The sequence below is a fragment of the Nylanderia fulva genome, unplaced genomic scaffold (assembly GCF_048542155.1).
Source record: "Nylanderia fulva isolate GAGA-0341 unplaced genomic scaffold, ASM4854215v1 Scaffold137, whole genome shotgun sequence".
NCBI lineage: Eukaryota > Metazoa > Arthropoda > Insecta > Hymenoptera > Formicidae > Nylanderia > Nylanderia fulva.
Window position 1 is genome coordinate 14,294 of NW_028189591.1, and position 16,552 is coordinate 30,845.

Here is a 16,552-nt window from a genome sequence, read left to right on the forward strand (position 1 = left end):
ACGACATTAAAATTAATGGACGCGCAGTGCTAAAGTATCCGGACTTCAATGAAGAATTCAACGTGACTACCGATGCCTCGGACTATGCAATCGGAGCCGTATTATCACAAGGAACGGTAGGCAAGGATAGACCTATCGCATACGTCAGCCGAGTATTATCTCGCGCGGAACAAAATTATAATACTACGGAAAAAGAACTATTGGCAATTGTAGTATGGGCCGTTAAACATTTTCGACCATACATTTACGGCACAAAGTTTTTAAATAATTATCGATCATAAACCTTTGATATGGTTGTTCAATGTAACTGATCCCGGGTCTAGATTAATCCGCTGGAAACTGAAACTCGAGGAATATGATTATGAAATCATACACAAGGCCGGACGAGCAAACGCGAATGTCGACGCGCTAAGCCGACAAGTAACCCGAGATATCAACGAGGAGACAAAAAATAGAATCTTTATGTTAGAAAAAAACAAAGAAGAAAAAGAAGAGGAAGAATTCGCCGATAATACAAGGAAATATTCTGATGAGAAAAAGAATCAAATACTCTACGAATATCACGATGCACCCACAGAAGGGCATCAAGGAATCGAACGAATAATCAAAAGAATTTGATTAAATCATAACTGGCCAGGATTGACAAAAGATGTCGAACAATATATCGCCAAATGCAAATCCTGCCAAAAAAATAAATAAGTTATCGCGACGAATAAAGGCACCCCTCGTAGTCACGGATACTCCGAATAAACCATTTGAAAAATGTGCATTAGATATTCTCGGACCCTTAACAGTTACCACTAACGGAAACAAATACTTATTAACGTTTCAGGATAGCCTGACAAAACTCAGTAAAGCGATACCGATCGCAAATCAGGAAGCAAATACCGTCGCGAAAGAGTTCGTTACGAAAATAATTTTCGAACACGGCATTCCCGAAAAAATTTTAACAGACCAAGGCACAAATTTTATGAGCAAAGTATTTAAAAATATATGCAAATTATTAAGAATAAAAAAGATATAAACAACCGCGTATCATCCCGAGAGCAATGGAGCATTAGAAAGATCACACCGCACATTAGCCGAATATCTGCGACAATATATGTATAAATGCTGACCAAACCGACTGGGATGAATGGATGCCATACGCAATGTTTACATATAATACCACTCCTCATACAGCTACGGGATATACCCCCTTTGAATTAATATACGGACGACAAGTCGAACTACCGACTGCACTAACGAAACCGCTTAAACTGACGTATAGTTACGATGACTATCTACAAGAACTAAGGGAAAGAATACGTGCCTCAAATCAGTTTGCGAAGGAAAATATTAAAGAAGAAAAAATAAAATCGAAAGAGTACTTTGATAAATCCGCGAAAGAAACCAAATTTAAAATAGGCGACAAGGTACTCATATACGACGAAACACTCTGACGCGGACGATCCAAGAAATTAGACGCATTATGGGCGGGACCGTACACAATAATAGAAAAAAATTCAAGCATCAATTATACAGTAAAGAAAGGAAGAAGAGCGATACGCATGCACACAAACAGATTAAAATTATTTATTGAAAATTAGGACTTACCTAGTCTTCTATCGCAAATGGGTCAAGACTGGTCGCCCCCACCAAAACCACTACCTCACGCACCACTCGCGCACCAGTACGCGTATCGAAGGTGACGTGCAAGGAGTGCGGCTCACCCGTCCTCCGGGACACATTCGCCCACCGGAGCACCACATTGTACGCCCGGGTATATTGGTCCCCCGTCATTTCGGGCCCCACAACAGAGGCGCGGGCGCGACAATAGGGACACAACAGGTCATACAGTTGCGTATAGGCATTACACCTTATGCAATTATAGCGAAAATTCATAACGGTAATACGTCGTGCCGCACGTAAGAAAAGTTGTTCTAAGACTAAAAGGTGACGACAGAAGACACATAGAACGAACGTTCCTCTTCCATGATAAGAAATTGCAAACAAAAGTATAAGGACAAAGTAGTAAGAAGAATTATATATATATTATTACAGGGCACTTTCACTCTTAATCTGCAACGCTGCAGTACTCAAGAAGGAAAGTGAGAAGAGTCAGCCGTATGAGATAACAGAATTTAAGCACAGCCCAGGAATATATTTTGAGCAAATTGGACAACTACACTTTTCCAAGAAAACATGGAAATTAGTAATAAAATTAAATCTTGCACCTTCTCATACGGCACCTTTCATTACAATTACATAATAAATACGTAGTAATATTGCATTTACATTACATTTTATTATATATGAAATATAACGTGTTAAATATGCAATTAATGCAATATGTTTGATGTATCCACGTGAAAATACATATGTAATACATAGCAGGTATATTGCGCATATACGTAACTATTTATGTATCAAACACGTAGTTGATACATATTGGATAAGATTTAACCTATTAAAACCTTTGATAAACGGAAAGTCGGACACGTTTCTGTAATCGTAATCGCGGTGATCAGATGTTAAAATATTATAAGTGTTGATTATATATGTGAAAAAGAATTTAGTAAGTCAAAGGTAAGTTTTTTATATTTTATTGTAATGATTAGAATTTCCATATGGTTATACCTTGTGCAATATTAATGCGTATTTGATTATAATTGTTATTTTTCTAGGTTACATAATAAATAATTTTTTATATAATGGATAAAAAATTAAGTAACTTTTTGCATGTTTGTTTTGAGAAACCATACCGCGACATAAATCATTCTGTCATGTAAAAAAAACCTACCAAAATACTAACAACTAACGGTATCGCAACCGTTCCGCCTGATAGTTATATTTCTACGAGCATGCGCGGCGTCTCACGGGCGCCTTGTTTTACCAATGATCATCGCGATCGCCCGCTCGCGCATGCTCGTTCACAGCCGACATCCTGTCAATTTTGACAGCGGCCAATTACGCGTACTGCGCTCGGGTCACTTCGCGCAATTTTCAAAACGCGCAAAATCATTGGCGCATCACGCGAAGGTGGGCTCTCTTCTAAAAATTATAAAAGAGGAGCCCACACCCGGCTTGTCAGCCTTATCGTCTTCCGCCGTGAACCGCATATCGCAAACCGCATACTTGTAAAACCGCTAAAAAACTCGTTGTCAACCGCCGCTTTTTCCGCACTTTGATTATGATTCTGATTTTCTCTGTAAATTAAGTAAGATTGTAAAAGTTTGTTGAAGTGTTCGTTCTTAATTGTTTATAATATTAAAAGTCGGTTTTAATACAAAAGTTGACTCATCCTTTGGGTGCTGCGCGATCCTTTCTCTCGCAGCGCGTTCGTGAACATATTTCTGGTCCTTCGAGCCGGATCCGTCGCACCGGCAACCGCAAGTTCGCGAGCGTGACTCCTCGTGTGAGTGAAGGTGTGAACATCTGTGTGCGCAGCCGTCATGGATGTGCCCATGCTGGTCGATTGTCAGCGTGAGATTCAAATCCGAATCTCACGCTCTGTAGAGTACTTGAAGAAGCTGGGCAGCGCCAATATCACCACCAGTGCTATCGCCACACGCACCAGAATCCTGGATCAGCTGTGGACAAAGTTCGAGACGCAGCATGACCTTATCCGAGCGGCCTTGAAAGACAAATTCAGTGAGAGCGATTATTTCAAATCAGATTTCCATGCAGATACAGAAAATCTGTACGTAAGTCAGAGAAGCATACTTGATGGCTACGCCGAACACTTTCGTGCACCGAACGTAGCTCCTTCTGCCGACGTTACGCCACGGTCGTCACTGCCGCGCATCAAGGTACCGCCATTCTCGGGTGCTTACGCTGATTGGCCGTCGTTTCGAAATCTCTTTCTCTCCGTCGTGAGTGGCAACGCGATCTCCAACATCGAGCGCTTCCATCACCTCCGCTCATGTCTGACGGGACCGGCTAAAAAATTAATAAAGTCGTTACCTGTCACTAGCGACAATTATGAGCGTGCCTGGGCGATACTGGACAAGCACTACAACAATAAAAGGGAACTGATCCGCTCCAACTTTGCCACGTTCATCGCCGTGCCAAAGATGAAGGGAGATACCGCAGAGGAGTTGAGACGCATCCACAACGCCGTTATTGCTGCCGTCAACGGTCAGGAGGTCATCGGGCGTCCAATAAACTCCCACGGGATGGACCTCTTCAACTTCCTGGTGACTGAGTTGTTTGATGCACGCACACGTCTGGAGTGGGAGTCGTCCATTTCAGACTCATCAGAGCCAGCACAGAACGAGGCACTCGGTGACTTTATTAGTCGGCGGATCCTGACGCTCCATGCCGCACGACCGAAGGGCGTCAGCAAACCGTCCGGAGATGCTCCACGGATCGCCAAGGTACACGTCACGAAACACCATGGACCTGAACCGCCGCACTGTGCCCTGTGTCGCGAGAAGCACACCTTGATGACCTGCCGAGACTTCAAGGCCAAGACAGTCAATGAGCGTAAAGCATTTATAGAGACAAGCAAGCTCTGCTACAATTGCTTAGGCAACCACTTTTTATCTCGCTGCCAGTCAAAGAAGAACTGTCTCACATGCGACGCACGACACCACACGATGTTGCACGGAGCACCGACGTCTTCACTGTCAGCTGAGGCCACCACACGCGCCACCACACTGACCACGACTCTGCAACATCAGGATCACAAGGCCGTTCTTCTGGCAACAGCTCGAGTGAACATCGCCGATCGGTACGGTTCACCACACGCCGTACGCGCTCTGATCGACCAATGCTCTGAGGTGTCGATCATTTCAGAGACCTTGGCACAACGCCTTCGCCTTCCTCGAGTCTCGACGGATCTCTCGATCTTCGGCATCGGAGGGACCCGCTCAGGATCCGCTCGAGGCAAAGTAACGCTGCACGTAACATCAGACGTGACCAACGCCGAGCTTAGCGTGGTAGCCTTTGTGCTGCCTCGCATATCACTACAGCAAGGATCAGTCTCACGAGGAGAACGCAGCTGGCCTCATCTCAAAGGACTCCAGCTGGCCGATCCTCGCTTTTTGGACGACGACCCAGCTGAGTTACTCCTAGGAGCCGAGGTCTATTCCTTGATTCTCGAGGAAGGCCTCCGCAAGGGAGATTCAAGCATGCCGATCGCCCAGCAAACAAACCTGGGGTGGATCCTCTCTGGCAGATACGACGCAACAACAGTCAACGGACATCGCCGCACATTCCGATGCACCGCCGATCATGACCTCGCCGATCTCGTTCGCCGCTTTTGGGAGCAGGAGAGCGAGCCAATATCTCGGGCTCCACTCACTCCTGACGAAACCAAGTGCGAGGAGCTCTATGCGCGCACCGTCACACGCACGCCCACCGGAAGATACATGGTGAGACTGCCTCTCGCATCACCACCGACGACTCTTCAAGACACTCGCCGCCCAGCGGAGCACCTCCTGAAAGTCATGGAGTCCAAGGGCAGCCGAGACCCTCGATTTGGCGACCTCTATCGCGGTTTCATGCAGGAATACGAGGACCTGCAACACATGAAGAGGGTAAACATCGCAACAACGGCGGAGAAGATCAGATGCTACTTACCGCATCACGGGGTCCTGAAGGAGTCGAGCACGACGACGAAGCTCCGAGTCGTGTTCAACGGCTCTCAACGGACACGAACCGGTACCTCGCTAAATTCACATCTGCTGACTGGGGCGAATTTACTGCCAGCGCTCACCGACGTACTGCTGCGGTGGCGTTGGCACCGGTATGTCTTCGTCACAGACATCGAGAAGATGTACCGCCAAATTCTCGTACATCCTGAGGACTGCAGTCTTCAAACAATACTGTGGTGTCATAACAAAACGAACGAGATCCAGGAGCACGAGCTGCTGACGGTGACCTACGGCATGGCTTGTGCACCGTTCCTGGCCATCCGAACGTTGCGGCAGCTCTGTGCGGACGAGGGGGCGCAGTTTTCTCAAGAGGCCACAGCACTTCGGCGAGATTGCTACGTCGACGACGTAGTCACCGGAGCGGACAACCTCGACGATGCCATCAACCTCCAGACAGAGCTGCGCAACCTCTGCATGGCGGGAGGGTTTCCGCTGAGGAAGTGGGCTTCAAACAATCCGGACGTCCTCACCGGAGTCCCACAGGAGCATCGGCTGCAGCAAGGACCACATTCCTGGGACGACGAGAGCCATTCGACCTTGGGCCTGCGATGGCATCCTCAAGAAGACCGGTTTGCCTTCACCATACATCCTCGTGTAGTCAACGAGTTCACGAAGCGACGAGTCCTCGCAGAGACTGCACGGCTGTTTGACCCGATGGGCTGGCTCGCACCTGTCGTGATTCGGGCGAAGATCCTGATCCAGACCACCTGGCTTCAGCAACTCGACTGGGACACTCCACTGCCGGCTAAGGACGTCAAACGTTGGCACCAGCTGTTGAACCAGCTACCTCTGCTCAGCAACATACGGGTGAATCGCTGGCTCAGAACCGACAGTGATTACTCCACGGTGCAGATCCACGGCTTCGCAGATGCATCAGAGCGCGGATATGCTGCAGCCGTTTACATCCGCAACTCTGAAAGGGAACAAATCTCAATCAATTTACTCATGGCAAAATCCAAGGTCGCACCCGTCAAGCAAGTTTCATTGCCTTGCCTTGAACTGTGCGCTGCTGTGCTACTCACCACGTTGACGTTGCATATCCAAAACACGCTCGGCTTGACATCAACTCCAGTGCACCTGTGGTCCGATTCCAAGGTCACTCTCCATTGGATCCAGGGACACGCCGCTCGCTGGAAAACGTTTGTCGCCAACCGGGTAACTCACATCCAGACTAAGCTCCCGGACGCTCAGTGGAGACACGTGGCCGGGAAGGACAATCCTGCAGATTGCGCATCACGAGGAATTAATCCGGCAGAGTTAATCAATCACGCGCTATGGTGGACTGGACCTACCTGGTTGGCATTGGACGAGACAGCGTGGCCCAGCTCAGATGTCGACATCTCAGAGGACGACCTTCCGGAACAACGCACCACCAGCCTGATGACCAAACGTGCCATCATCATTGAACCGGATCTTCTCCTTCGGTTCTCCACACTCCATCGGCTGCTGCGCGTTACGGCCTGGTGTCGTCGATGGCTCAACGTGGCGAGCCGAGAGGTCACACTTGGTCGCCCGCTGCCTCCTGATGAGCTGGACGCCGCCCTATTCCAGTGGCTTCGAATTGTGCAGGCGCTCCACTTCCCGGACGAGGTAGCCGCTGCTATCGCGGGACGCTCCGGTCCACCACGCAGTCCACTGATCAAACTCAGTCCATTCCTCGACGACCAAGGTGTACTGCGCGTAGGAGGGCGCCTCAAACACGCTCTGCTGCCCTACGACGAGAAGCACCCGGTGATCGTCCCGCCGGCCTCCTGGATGACGCGACTGCTCATCGAGTCCTGCCATCGTCGGTTTCTACACGGCGGAGTCCAGATGACTCTCGGCTTGCTTCGTCTTCGATTCTGGGTGCCACGAGGAAGGACCGTCGTCAAGCAGCAACTTCATCGGTGCGTCACTTGCACTCGCTGGCGAGCGGCCACTCCACAGCCTCCAATGGGCAACCTTCCGCGTGACCGAGTGACGCCGACTCGGCCATTCCTGAGCACTGGCCTAGACTACGCGGGACCCATCTTCATCCGGACCAGCAAGGGGCGCGGACACCGCTCACAGAGAGGATACATAGCTGTCTTCGTATGCTTCTGGTCGAAGGCTATCCACCTCGAAGTCGTCTCGGACTACAGTTCCGAGGCCTTCATCGCCGCCTTACGCCGCTTCGTCTCCCGCAGAGGCCTGTGTACGGACATGTACAGCGACTGCGGCACGACGTTCGTCGGCGCCGATCGCGCCCTGCGCGAGCTCTTCAAGGCGTCAACCTCCGAGGGCCATCACATCGCCCGCGCCGCCAACAATCAAGGGATCCGCTGGCACTTTAATCCGCCAGCGGCCCCTCACTTCGGTGGTCTGTGGGAGGCTGCCGTGAAATCAACAAAATTCCACCTCCGTCGAGTAATCGGCAAAACCACCCTCACATATGAGGAGCTTAGCACATTCCTCACGCAAATCGAGGCGTGTCTTAATTCTCGTCCGTTGCAGGCTTTATCAGACGATCCGGACGACACTTCGGCGCTCACACCAGGCCACTTCATCATCGGGGCGCCGCTATTAGCCGTACCTGAGCCATCGTTGACTGGTCAACCAGCATCCACTCTGTCACGCTGGCGTCACCTCCAATTGATGCGAGACCATTTTTGGCAGCGTTGGTCAGCAGAGTACGTGCACGGCCTCAACCCCCGTACCAAATGGGTCAAGGCCGAGGCCGCACCTCACGTGGGGGACCTCTGTTTCATTCGCTCGGAGCTCACCCCTCCGACCCGATGGCCTCTCGCACGGATCACGAGACTGCATCCCGGGGACGACGGTGTCGTCCACGTGGTGTCGGTCCGCACCGCCACATCCGAATTCGTGCGCCCGCTCGTTAAATTAGTCATGCTTCCGGGCGCGGATCGTATTCCTGGCATGACTAACGCAGACACGTCGTCCGCCGGCACGTAATTCATCTCGCGACACTTTTCACCTCATGCATTGTATCACTTGTCACATCTCTTTTCTTCTTTTTTTTTTGATCCATCACCGCACTGATAATTGTTCCGTCGTCGCACTGCACTACACACCTCATCATTTCTCACCAAACACGCGGTTCATTGTATTAGCTGATCGATTCACATACCACGCGATCATCACATGTCTTTCACCGCGTCGGCGCGTCTACCCCACCATCGATCACTATCGACTCGAGATTCCGCAGCCGAAATTCCACATATGTTGTCGCTGCGCGACAAGGCGGGCGGGAATGTTCGAAATGCATACTAGAATTATGTAATATCATACGCGTAAGGAAATATCATATTCATATAGAATATTTTAGAATATTCTATACCAAGCGAGAATAACAACACTCATATCGTTTTTTGCATGTTTGTTTTGAGAAACCATACCGCGACATAAATCATTCTGTCATGTAAAAAAAACCTACCAAAATACTAACAACTAACGGTATCGCAACCGTTCCGCCTGATAGTTATATTTCTACGAGCATGCGCGGCGTCTCACGGGCGCCTTGTTTTACCAATGATCATCGCGATCGCCCGCTCGCGCATGCTCGTTCACAGCCGACATCCTGTCAATTTTGACAGCGGCCAATTACGCGTACTGCGCTCGGGTCACCTCGCGCAATTTTCAAAACGCGCAAAATCATTGGCGCATCACGCGAAGGTGGGCTCTCTTCTAAAAATTATAAAAGAGGAGCCCACACCCGGCTTGTCAGCCTTATCTTCTTCCGCCGTGAACCGCATATCGCAAACCGCATACTTGTAAAACCGCTAAAAAACTCGTTGTCAACCGCCGCTTTTTCCGCACTTTGATTATGATTCTGATTTTCTCTGTAAATTAAGTAAGATTGTAAAAGTTTGTTGAAGTGTTCGTTCTTAATTGTTTATAATATTAAAAGTCGGTTTTAATACAAAAGTTGACTCATCCTTTGGGTGCCGCGCGATCCTTTCTCTCGCAGCGCGTTCGTGAACAAAATGCAACCTTTATCATTAGATTCTGACAATTCAAGTGACGGCGCAAGTGATAATATCAACATTGATGATAAAAGTATGGATAATGAATTGTTGTGCAATCTTCGAAATTGGTCTTTTGAATTTAAAATTAGACTTTATGTTTATGCTGGTTATGTTTGTCTGCATTACTCATCATCAAATAGCAGTAAAATAAAATAAGGTGATATATAAACGTAATCAAAGAAGATTTGCATTTGTGACTATTCGACGATATTTGTTCATATTCATTCGCATTCGTGTCTGTACATTTGTCTCATCAATATTCAAGATTTTAAAAAGGTATATTAAAAATATGAATAATACATCTAAATAATTTCAAAATTGAATTAAAATTAACTAAACTTTATGTATACGTGATATTGCATGTCACTATTTTTAATAAAACTAATTGTATATAATAAATTGTGAGTAATTTTTGCAGGTTATGTGTTCTCTGTTTTGAACATTTTACACCGTGTGGTTTCCAATATATTTCTAATACACTTATTAAATATGGCTGAATCGAGAGGCGAGCAATTTTCTTTCCAAAAAACAGGAAAAGAATCTTCCTTACAGGTAATATATAGAAATGCACATGACTGTAATATTATTTATTGTCAATAAATTAATTCATTATTATACATATTTTTTGTTGGTATAGTTTCCAGAAAACTTTTATATAGTTCAATTCCACAACGGGCTAGCACTAGTCCCTAATAACTGGTTGCAAGAATCTGTTAAAAAGCAACAGGTTTGCTTCTATCCAAATTACGATACAAAAAAGAGGCTGAATAAGGCAATAAGAAATAAAGAAATACCGGATTTAAGAAATGTAAAAGCTGGCTGGGCAATGTATGATGTTCTACGCATTTTTGCTTCAGCAGGTATATTTATAATTATTTATTAAAACTCCTTTTTCCTTTTTTTTTTGTTAAAAAATTTATTTTTTTCTTGGCAATATTAATACAATAAATAAAATTAAAATAATGTAAACAAGAGTCTATATTAATGATATATGTAATAAATGAAATTAAAAATTACTTTTTTTAACTTTATTGGATCGATTATTCATTGAATTGATATTGCGTAAAAGTAAGAATTAATTCTATTTGAAAACTTAAATATTTTCTTTTAACATTAAGCTATCGACATATAATTTACACTACTCTTAATTGTCTATGTTTTGTATTTATAATTGTAAATATATAATTGTCATTGTTACATTCAGATACTTTTGAACGAGGCCAAGAAAAGTTAAGGATGGCCGAAAATATATCGGACATAAATACTGAAGATGAAGAAAATATGAAACAAACACGTCATGATAGAGCTACTGCAAAAAATTTTACGTCATCTGATAATGAATCTTCTGGTACAGAAGTGGATTCATTGTCTCCTTTACCAGACCCGAAGGAATTTTCTGGATCACAAAAATTGTTTTATTCGAAAAAGTCTGCACAGATTTTAGCAACCTTTGAAAATCTAAGCATTGCACTCGAAAAAATCAAAATGATTCAAATTAAAAAGAAAAAACAGAGAATTATTGATCAACAAGAAACGGAAATGATCACTACACATAACAAAAAAAAGATAGAAAATAAAAATCAAGATTTTAACGATAAAGATGATGTTCATTCCATTGACAAAGAGTTAACAAATAAAAATAATGAAGATCAAACTTAAAAAGGTAAAAAAGATAAAATTTCTGGTAATGACTTAAATATATATATATATATATACAATATTTTAAAATATAAATTATGATATTTTAATTTTTAGTGTTGAAAGAAATTTTAGAAAAAGTTAATCGCCTCCTGATTGAAGTAGCATACATTGATAGAAGACTCAATAGAATGGAGAATAAAATAACAGATCAAACCATTAGAAATCAAAAAAATAATATAAATGAAGAAGCTTTTACATTTAACGCTATTTCATCGATTAATGAACTGCAACTTTTTGAAGAAAATTTAAAAAATGAAGAGTTTTTCGTGAAAATGGTAAATGTTTATTTTTACTTTTAATAAATATAACTATTAACAATACTGAATATTTATAATTATTAAATAATTATGTATATGATTATATATAGTTTGATATATATATATATATATATACTATAGTGTTGTGTATATTTTTCATATTTACATATTTACAAATTTTGTTTTTTATTTTAATAATTTACATATTTCATGTGATATAATAAAAGGCCAACTTAACGAGCTTATATGCTATTAATTGAAAAATTTATTTATTAATTTACGTCATACTATACAAAAGTTACGATAAACGTTTCGACTGTACGACAGTCTTTCTCAATATCCTAATAATATGTTAAAAAATTAATTTAGTCATTTCGACATCATAAATAAATACAACAATTATAAGATTATATGACGAACGCAGTACCAAATTTCTGTTTGTTGGCATGAGTTAGAGCGTCAGATGCTGTTATATTATGTAACGACATTTTTTGTCAACGAACATAACACTTTTTTTAAAAAATTATTTCTTTTTACTTAACATAATCACAATGTGTACTTTTTTAAAAAACAAATCGATATCTGTACACAGATCTGTCACAGATATCGATTTGTTTTTTAAAAAAGTACACATTGTGATTATGTTAAGTAAAAAGAAATAATTTTTTAAAAAAAGTGTTATGTTCGTTGACAAAAAATGTCGTTACATAATATAACAGCATCTGACGCTCTAACTCATGCCAACAAACAGAAATTTGGTACTGCGTTCGTCATATAATCTTATAATTGTTGTATTTATTTATGATGTCGAAATGACTAAATTAATTTTTTAACATATTATTAGGATATTGAGAAAGACTGTCGTACAGTCGAAACGTTTATCGTAACTTTTGTATAGTATGACGTAAATTAATAAATAAATTTTTCAATTAATAGCATATAAGCTCGTTAAGTTGGCCTTTTATTATATCACATATTTTAATTGTATACGAGCCGAAGTTTAATTTATAAAATATATATATTACATATTTCAAATTATTTTAAAGAGGTTTTTTGAGATTGAAAAGCGGAACAAATCTAAAAGATATAATCAAAAACATTTTCAAAATTAATAAAGGATGACATATTAATGTCATACAGTTGGCAAGGAGCTCGAGAAAAAAATGCATTTCGCAATTTTAAAATTGTTGATTTAATTACAGGTAAGACTTCATTAAGTATACATTCGTTATAGTTGTTTTCTGAAATTAACAATTGCTATGATGATAATGTTTTTTATAGTATTATATGTACAGTATTATAAATTGATATACTATATATATTTGTAGCTGTTGTTCGATTACACGATACCGATACAACCGAAGAAATACTTATAAAACTCATGAGTAATTGGATTGTTCAAGCTCCTGCACGTGTTCCCAGAATTACGTGAGTAAATTTTATTATAATTTATTTTTATAATTATTAATATTTATTATAAGAATTAATTATTAATTAAGGTGCTCTTTTAAATGTAATTTGTCTCTAATAATTCTTTATAACATTCATTATATTCATTATTCATTGTTTTTTTATTCAAATTAATATTCAAACAAATATTAAAAGATTTGAAAGATTCTTTGTAATTATATATATATATTTTATAGAAACGTCTTTCTTTTTTATCTTTATTATATTTTTATATTTAACAACAATATTACATATATTAAACATTAAATTTATTAAAACCCCAATCTACATTTCATTCTTCTCGACCAATAAAGCCAAATGCGATGTTATTGCGACAATTAAGAAAGAAAATCTCGGGTTCGATTCCCGATTCAGCCGACTTTCGAACCAATATTTTTCTCTCCTATATCTTTACAGGGAATGTTAAAAGAAAGAACAAGGGGAATTTCTGAAATCCCAACCATAGGATTCAAATTCCTTACTTTCCAAATTTTCTTTCTTTCTTAATTGTTGCAATAACATCGCGTTTGGCTCTATTGGTCGAGAAGAATGAAGTGTAGATTGTGGTTTTAAAAATTAAAAAAGCTGACTTAAAAAGTATTCTTATTATTAAATTTAATGATTGTATCAGAGACAAAGAAAAAACCAAACTAATCAAGCTGATCAACACCAAAACTGATAAAGTGATATTAAAATAAGTACTACATATATATAGATTGATATATATAAACTGATATGATGTGATATTAAAATATAACTATAAAAATAATTATACTATAACTAAAATATACCGTAAAAAATGTTATATAAAAAGTATATATTTTATAAAAATATACATATTATATATATTATTAAATATATAATATTAAAATAAATTAATAAAAAAATAATTTTAAAAAGTTTATGTTATCTTATTTAATTTTAGAAAAAAAATGTATTATATAGATTATTTATTTATATACACATATAGAGCGTTTTCTAGCAAGCGATACAAACATAATATTACACAGAGTATTATTCTATCTTTATTCAATACTAATAAACAACAAAGATAGAATAATTTTCTGTGTAACTCTGTCTGTGTTTCAGCAAGCGACACAGACAGAGTTACACAGAAAATTATTCTATCTTTGTTGTTTATTGGTATTGAATAAAGATAGAATAATACTCTGTGTAATATTATGTTTGTATCGCTTGCTGGAAAACGCTCTATATGTGTATATGTATAAATAAATAATCTATATGATACATTTTACACACGTATTTGCAATATTACAGCTACGTATTAAATATATAATTTATGTATTTAACACGTATCGAATATATATAATCATATATATCTAATATGTAATGTAAATTACATATCCATAGCGCGGACATTTATCGGTATTAAACACATATTTAATACATAATTTATATGAATTGTTATGTATCTGCTATATAGCAACATTTCAAATTTTATCTATTTGCTATGTATCTAAAATCTAAAATGCTGTACGGGTTTAAATTACAGACATTGCCACACAAATTGCCAATTACATGAAACAGACAGAAACGATGTGCGACGAAACAGAGAGTACATGCGTAAACTTGATTAATATTATAAAACAGAAATTAAAATACCTAAACAACATAAAAAATCAAATTGATACGCTATACAAAGGACCTACAAACAAACGTCGAGGACTAATAGACGGTATAGGATCAATAACAAAAACATTATTCGGAATCATGGACGCAGACGATGAAAAACAAATAAATGAACAGCTAGAATTAATAGCAAACAAGCAACGAGTATCCGAACACGCGATTCGAAACCAACTAAAAATAATAAACGCTACAGTAGCACATTTAGATAGACTAGAAAACATAATCGACCATAATGAGAGACTGCTAAAACAAACTATGACCGAAACTTTTACCTTAGAAAAAATAAACGAACATTTCAGGGCAATAGAGGCAATTGTAAATGAACTAATAAAGGATACAGAAAACGTATTAGAATACTTAAAATATATACGAAAGGGCAAAATGCATCCCAGATTAATACCAATAGACGAGATTATAAATAATTTAAAAGATGCAGCAGCACAACTTCCCGAAGGATTGTATTTCTCCTTTAAAATTCGTACAGACGAATGGTTATCGATAGAAGAGAACATTGCGATAACAGCGTATCACGAATCAGATAAAATATATACTATCTTACGTTTTCCTTTAATTGTACAACCGACATATGACATTGTAAAAGCGATAGAATGTCCTACGCCATACATAAATAATGTATATAATTATATTAAAATAAACAACTCAATTATTAAAGTAGATAAGGAATAATTAACGTACGCCATAATAACAGAAAAGAAGTTAGAGCAATGTAGTAAAATAAATACACAATATGTATGCAAACAAAATACACCCATATATTGCATAGATGTAGATGCACCGTGCAAAATCCAAATGTATACACTACGACAACGTTATCAGGATAAATGTAATGTTAGACAATATACCTCGTCCCGCACGATATGGATAACCTTACACCAAGAAGACAGTTGGCTATACTCGACCTCCGCTGAACAGACAATAACTATACGATGCGACGGACGATCAGAAAATAAAGTAATAAAAAACACGGGCGAGATTACATTAAACGAAAACTGTAAACTGACAACAATCGGACACAACATTACAAACGGCAGGAATATCATACAAAAATACCTTAGAAACTTTCCTACCAAATATAAATATAACAATTTCACAAGACGAAAAAGTAGGACAGAAACAGGACACATTAGAAAACATCTCACAACATCGTTTGGAATTGACAAAACTAAGAACCAAAATAGAAACTATAGACAACGACTTACAAAACAACGAACAAAATTTTTATGCACAGAAGCAATTTGTCTACCCAATGACATTTACCGGAACAATAATGACAGTAGCTGCAATATCCATTATAACATGGATAATAATAATAAAAAGAAAAATAAAAACAAAAAACAACCGAAAGTTACAATAAATAATGACTTCGAATAACCGAGATCAATTCTAAGAAGAAGTCAAAGTACTAGAATTTAAGAAACGATTGTAATATACTATACTGTAACGGGAAACCACTATTATACGTAAATTAAGAAATTAAGAACAAAAAACTTTGTACCTCCGTTTTTCTTTTTCAACGGGGGAGGAATGTTATAGTCCGAATGACTATAACTATATTATATTAAATATAGTTTTAATAATAAATTAGTAAGTCAACCATTATGCAATCGTTTGAGAAACGTTCTCACGCTCTCGCAAAGCGCTTATCGCGAAAAGACGCAAACGCGACGGAATATAAGCGTTACACCGAAAACCGCGGATCGCAAGCGAAGAATCAACTTGCTTCGCTTGCACCTAGATAAAAACGTGTGAATAACAATTAGCCAATGGGAGAGCTTTTCTACATCTTCCCCCAAAAGATGTAGAAAAGAGCAGGAGACCACCGCGAACGGAG

General features: G+C 39.9%; 1 protein-coding gene and 1 pseudogene across 1 annotated transcript; both read left to right on the plus strand.

The window, feature by feature from the left end:
- Positions 1-3,434: 3,434 nt before the first annotated feature.
- Positions 3,435-8,570, plus strand: LOC146724335 (uncharacterized). The gene has a single exon (XM_085480000.1). It carries the CDS (start codon positions 3,435-3,437, stop codon positions 8,568-8,570), a length of 5,136 nt encoding a protein of 1,711 aa, XP_085336126.1.
- A 1,562-nt stretch (positions 8,571-10,132) lies between these two features.
- On the plus strand, positions 10,133-13,033 carry LOC146724336 (uncharacterized; annotated as a pseudogene).
- Positions 13,034-16,552: the final 3,519 nt, after the last annotated feature.

What these genes read in the sequence shown, in the direction of transcription:
- LOC146724335 (XM_085480000.1), top strand. Translation starts at nt 3,435, where the DNA reads ATGGATGTGCCCATGCTGGTCGATTGTCAGCGTGAGATTCAAATCCGA.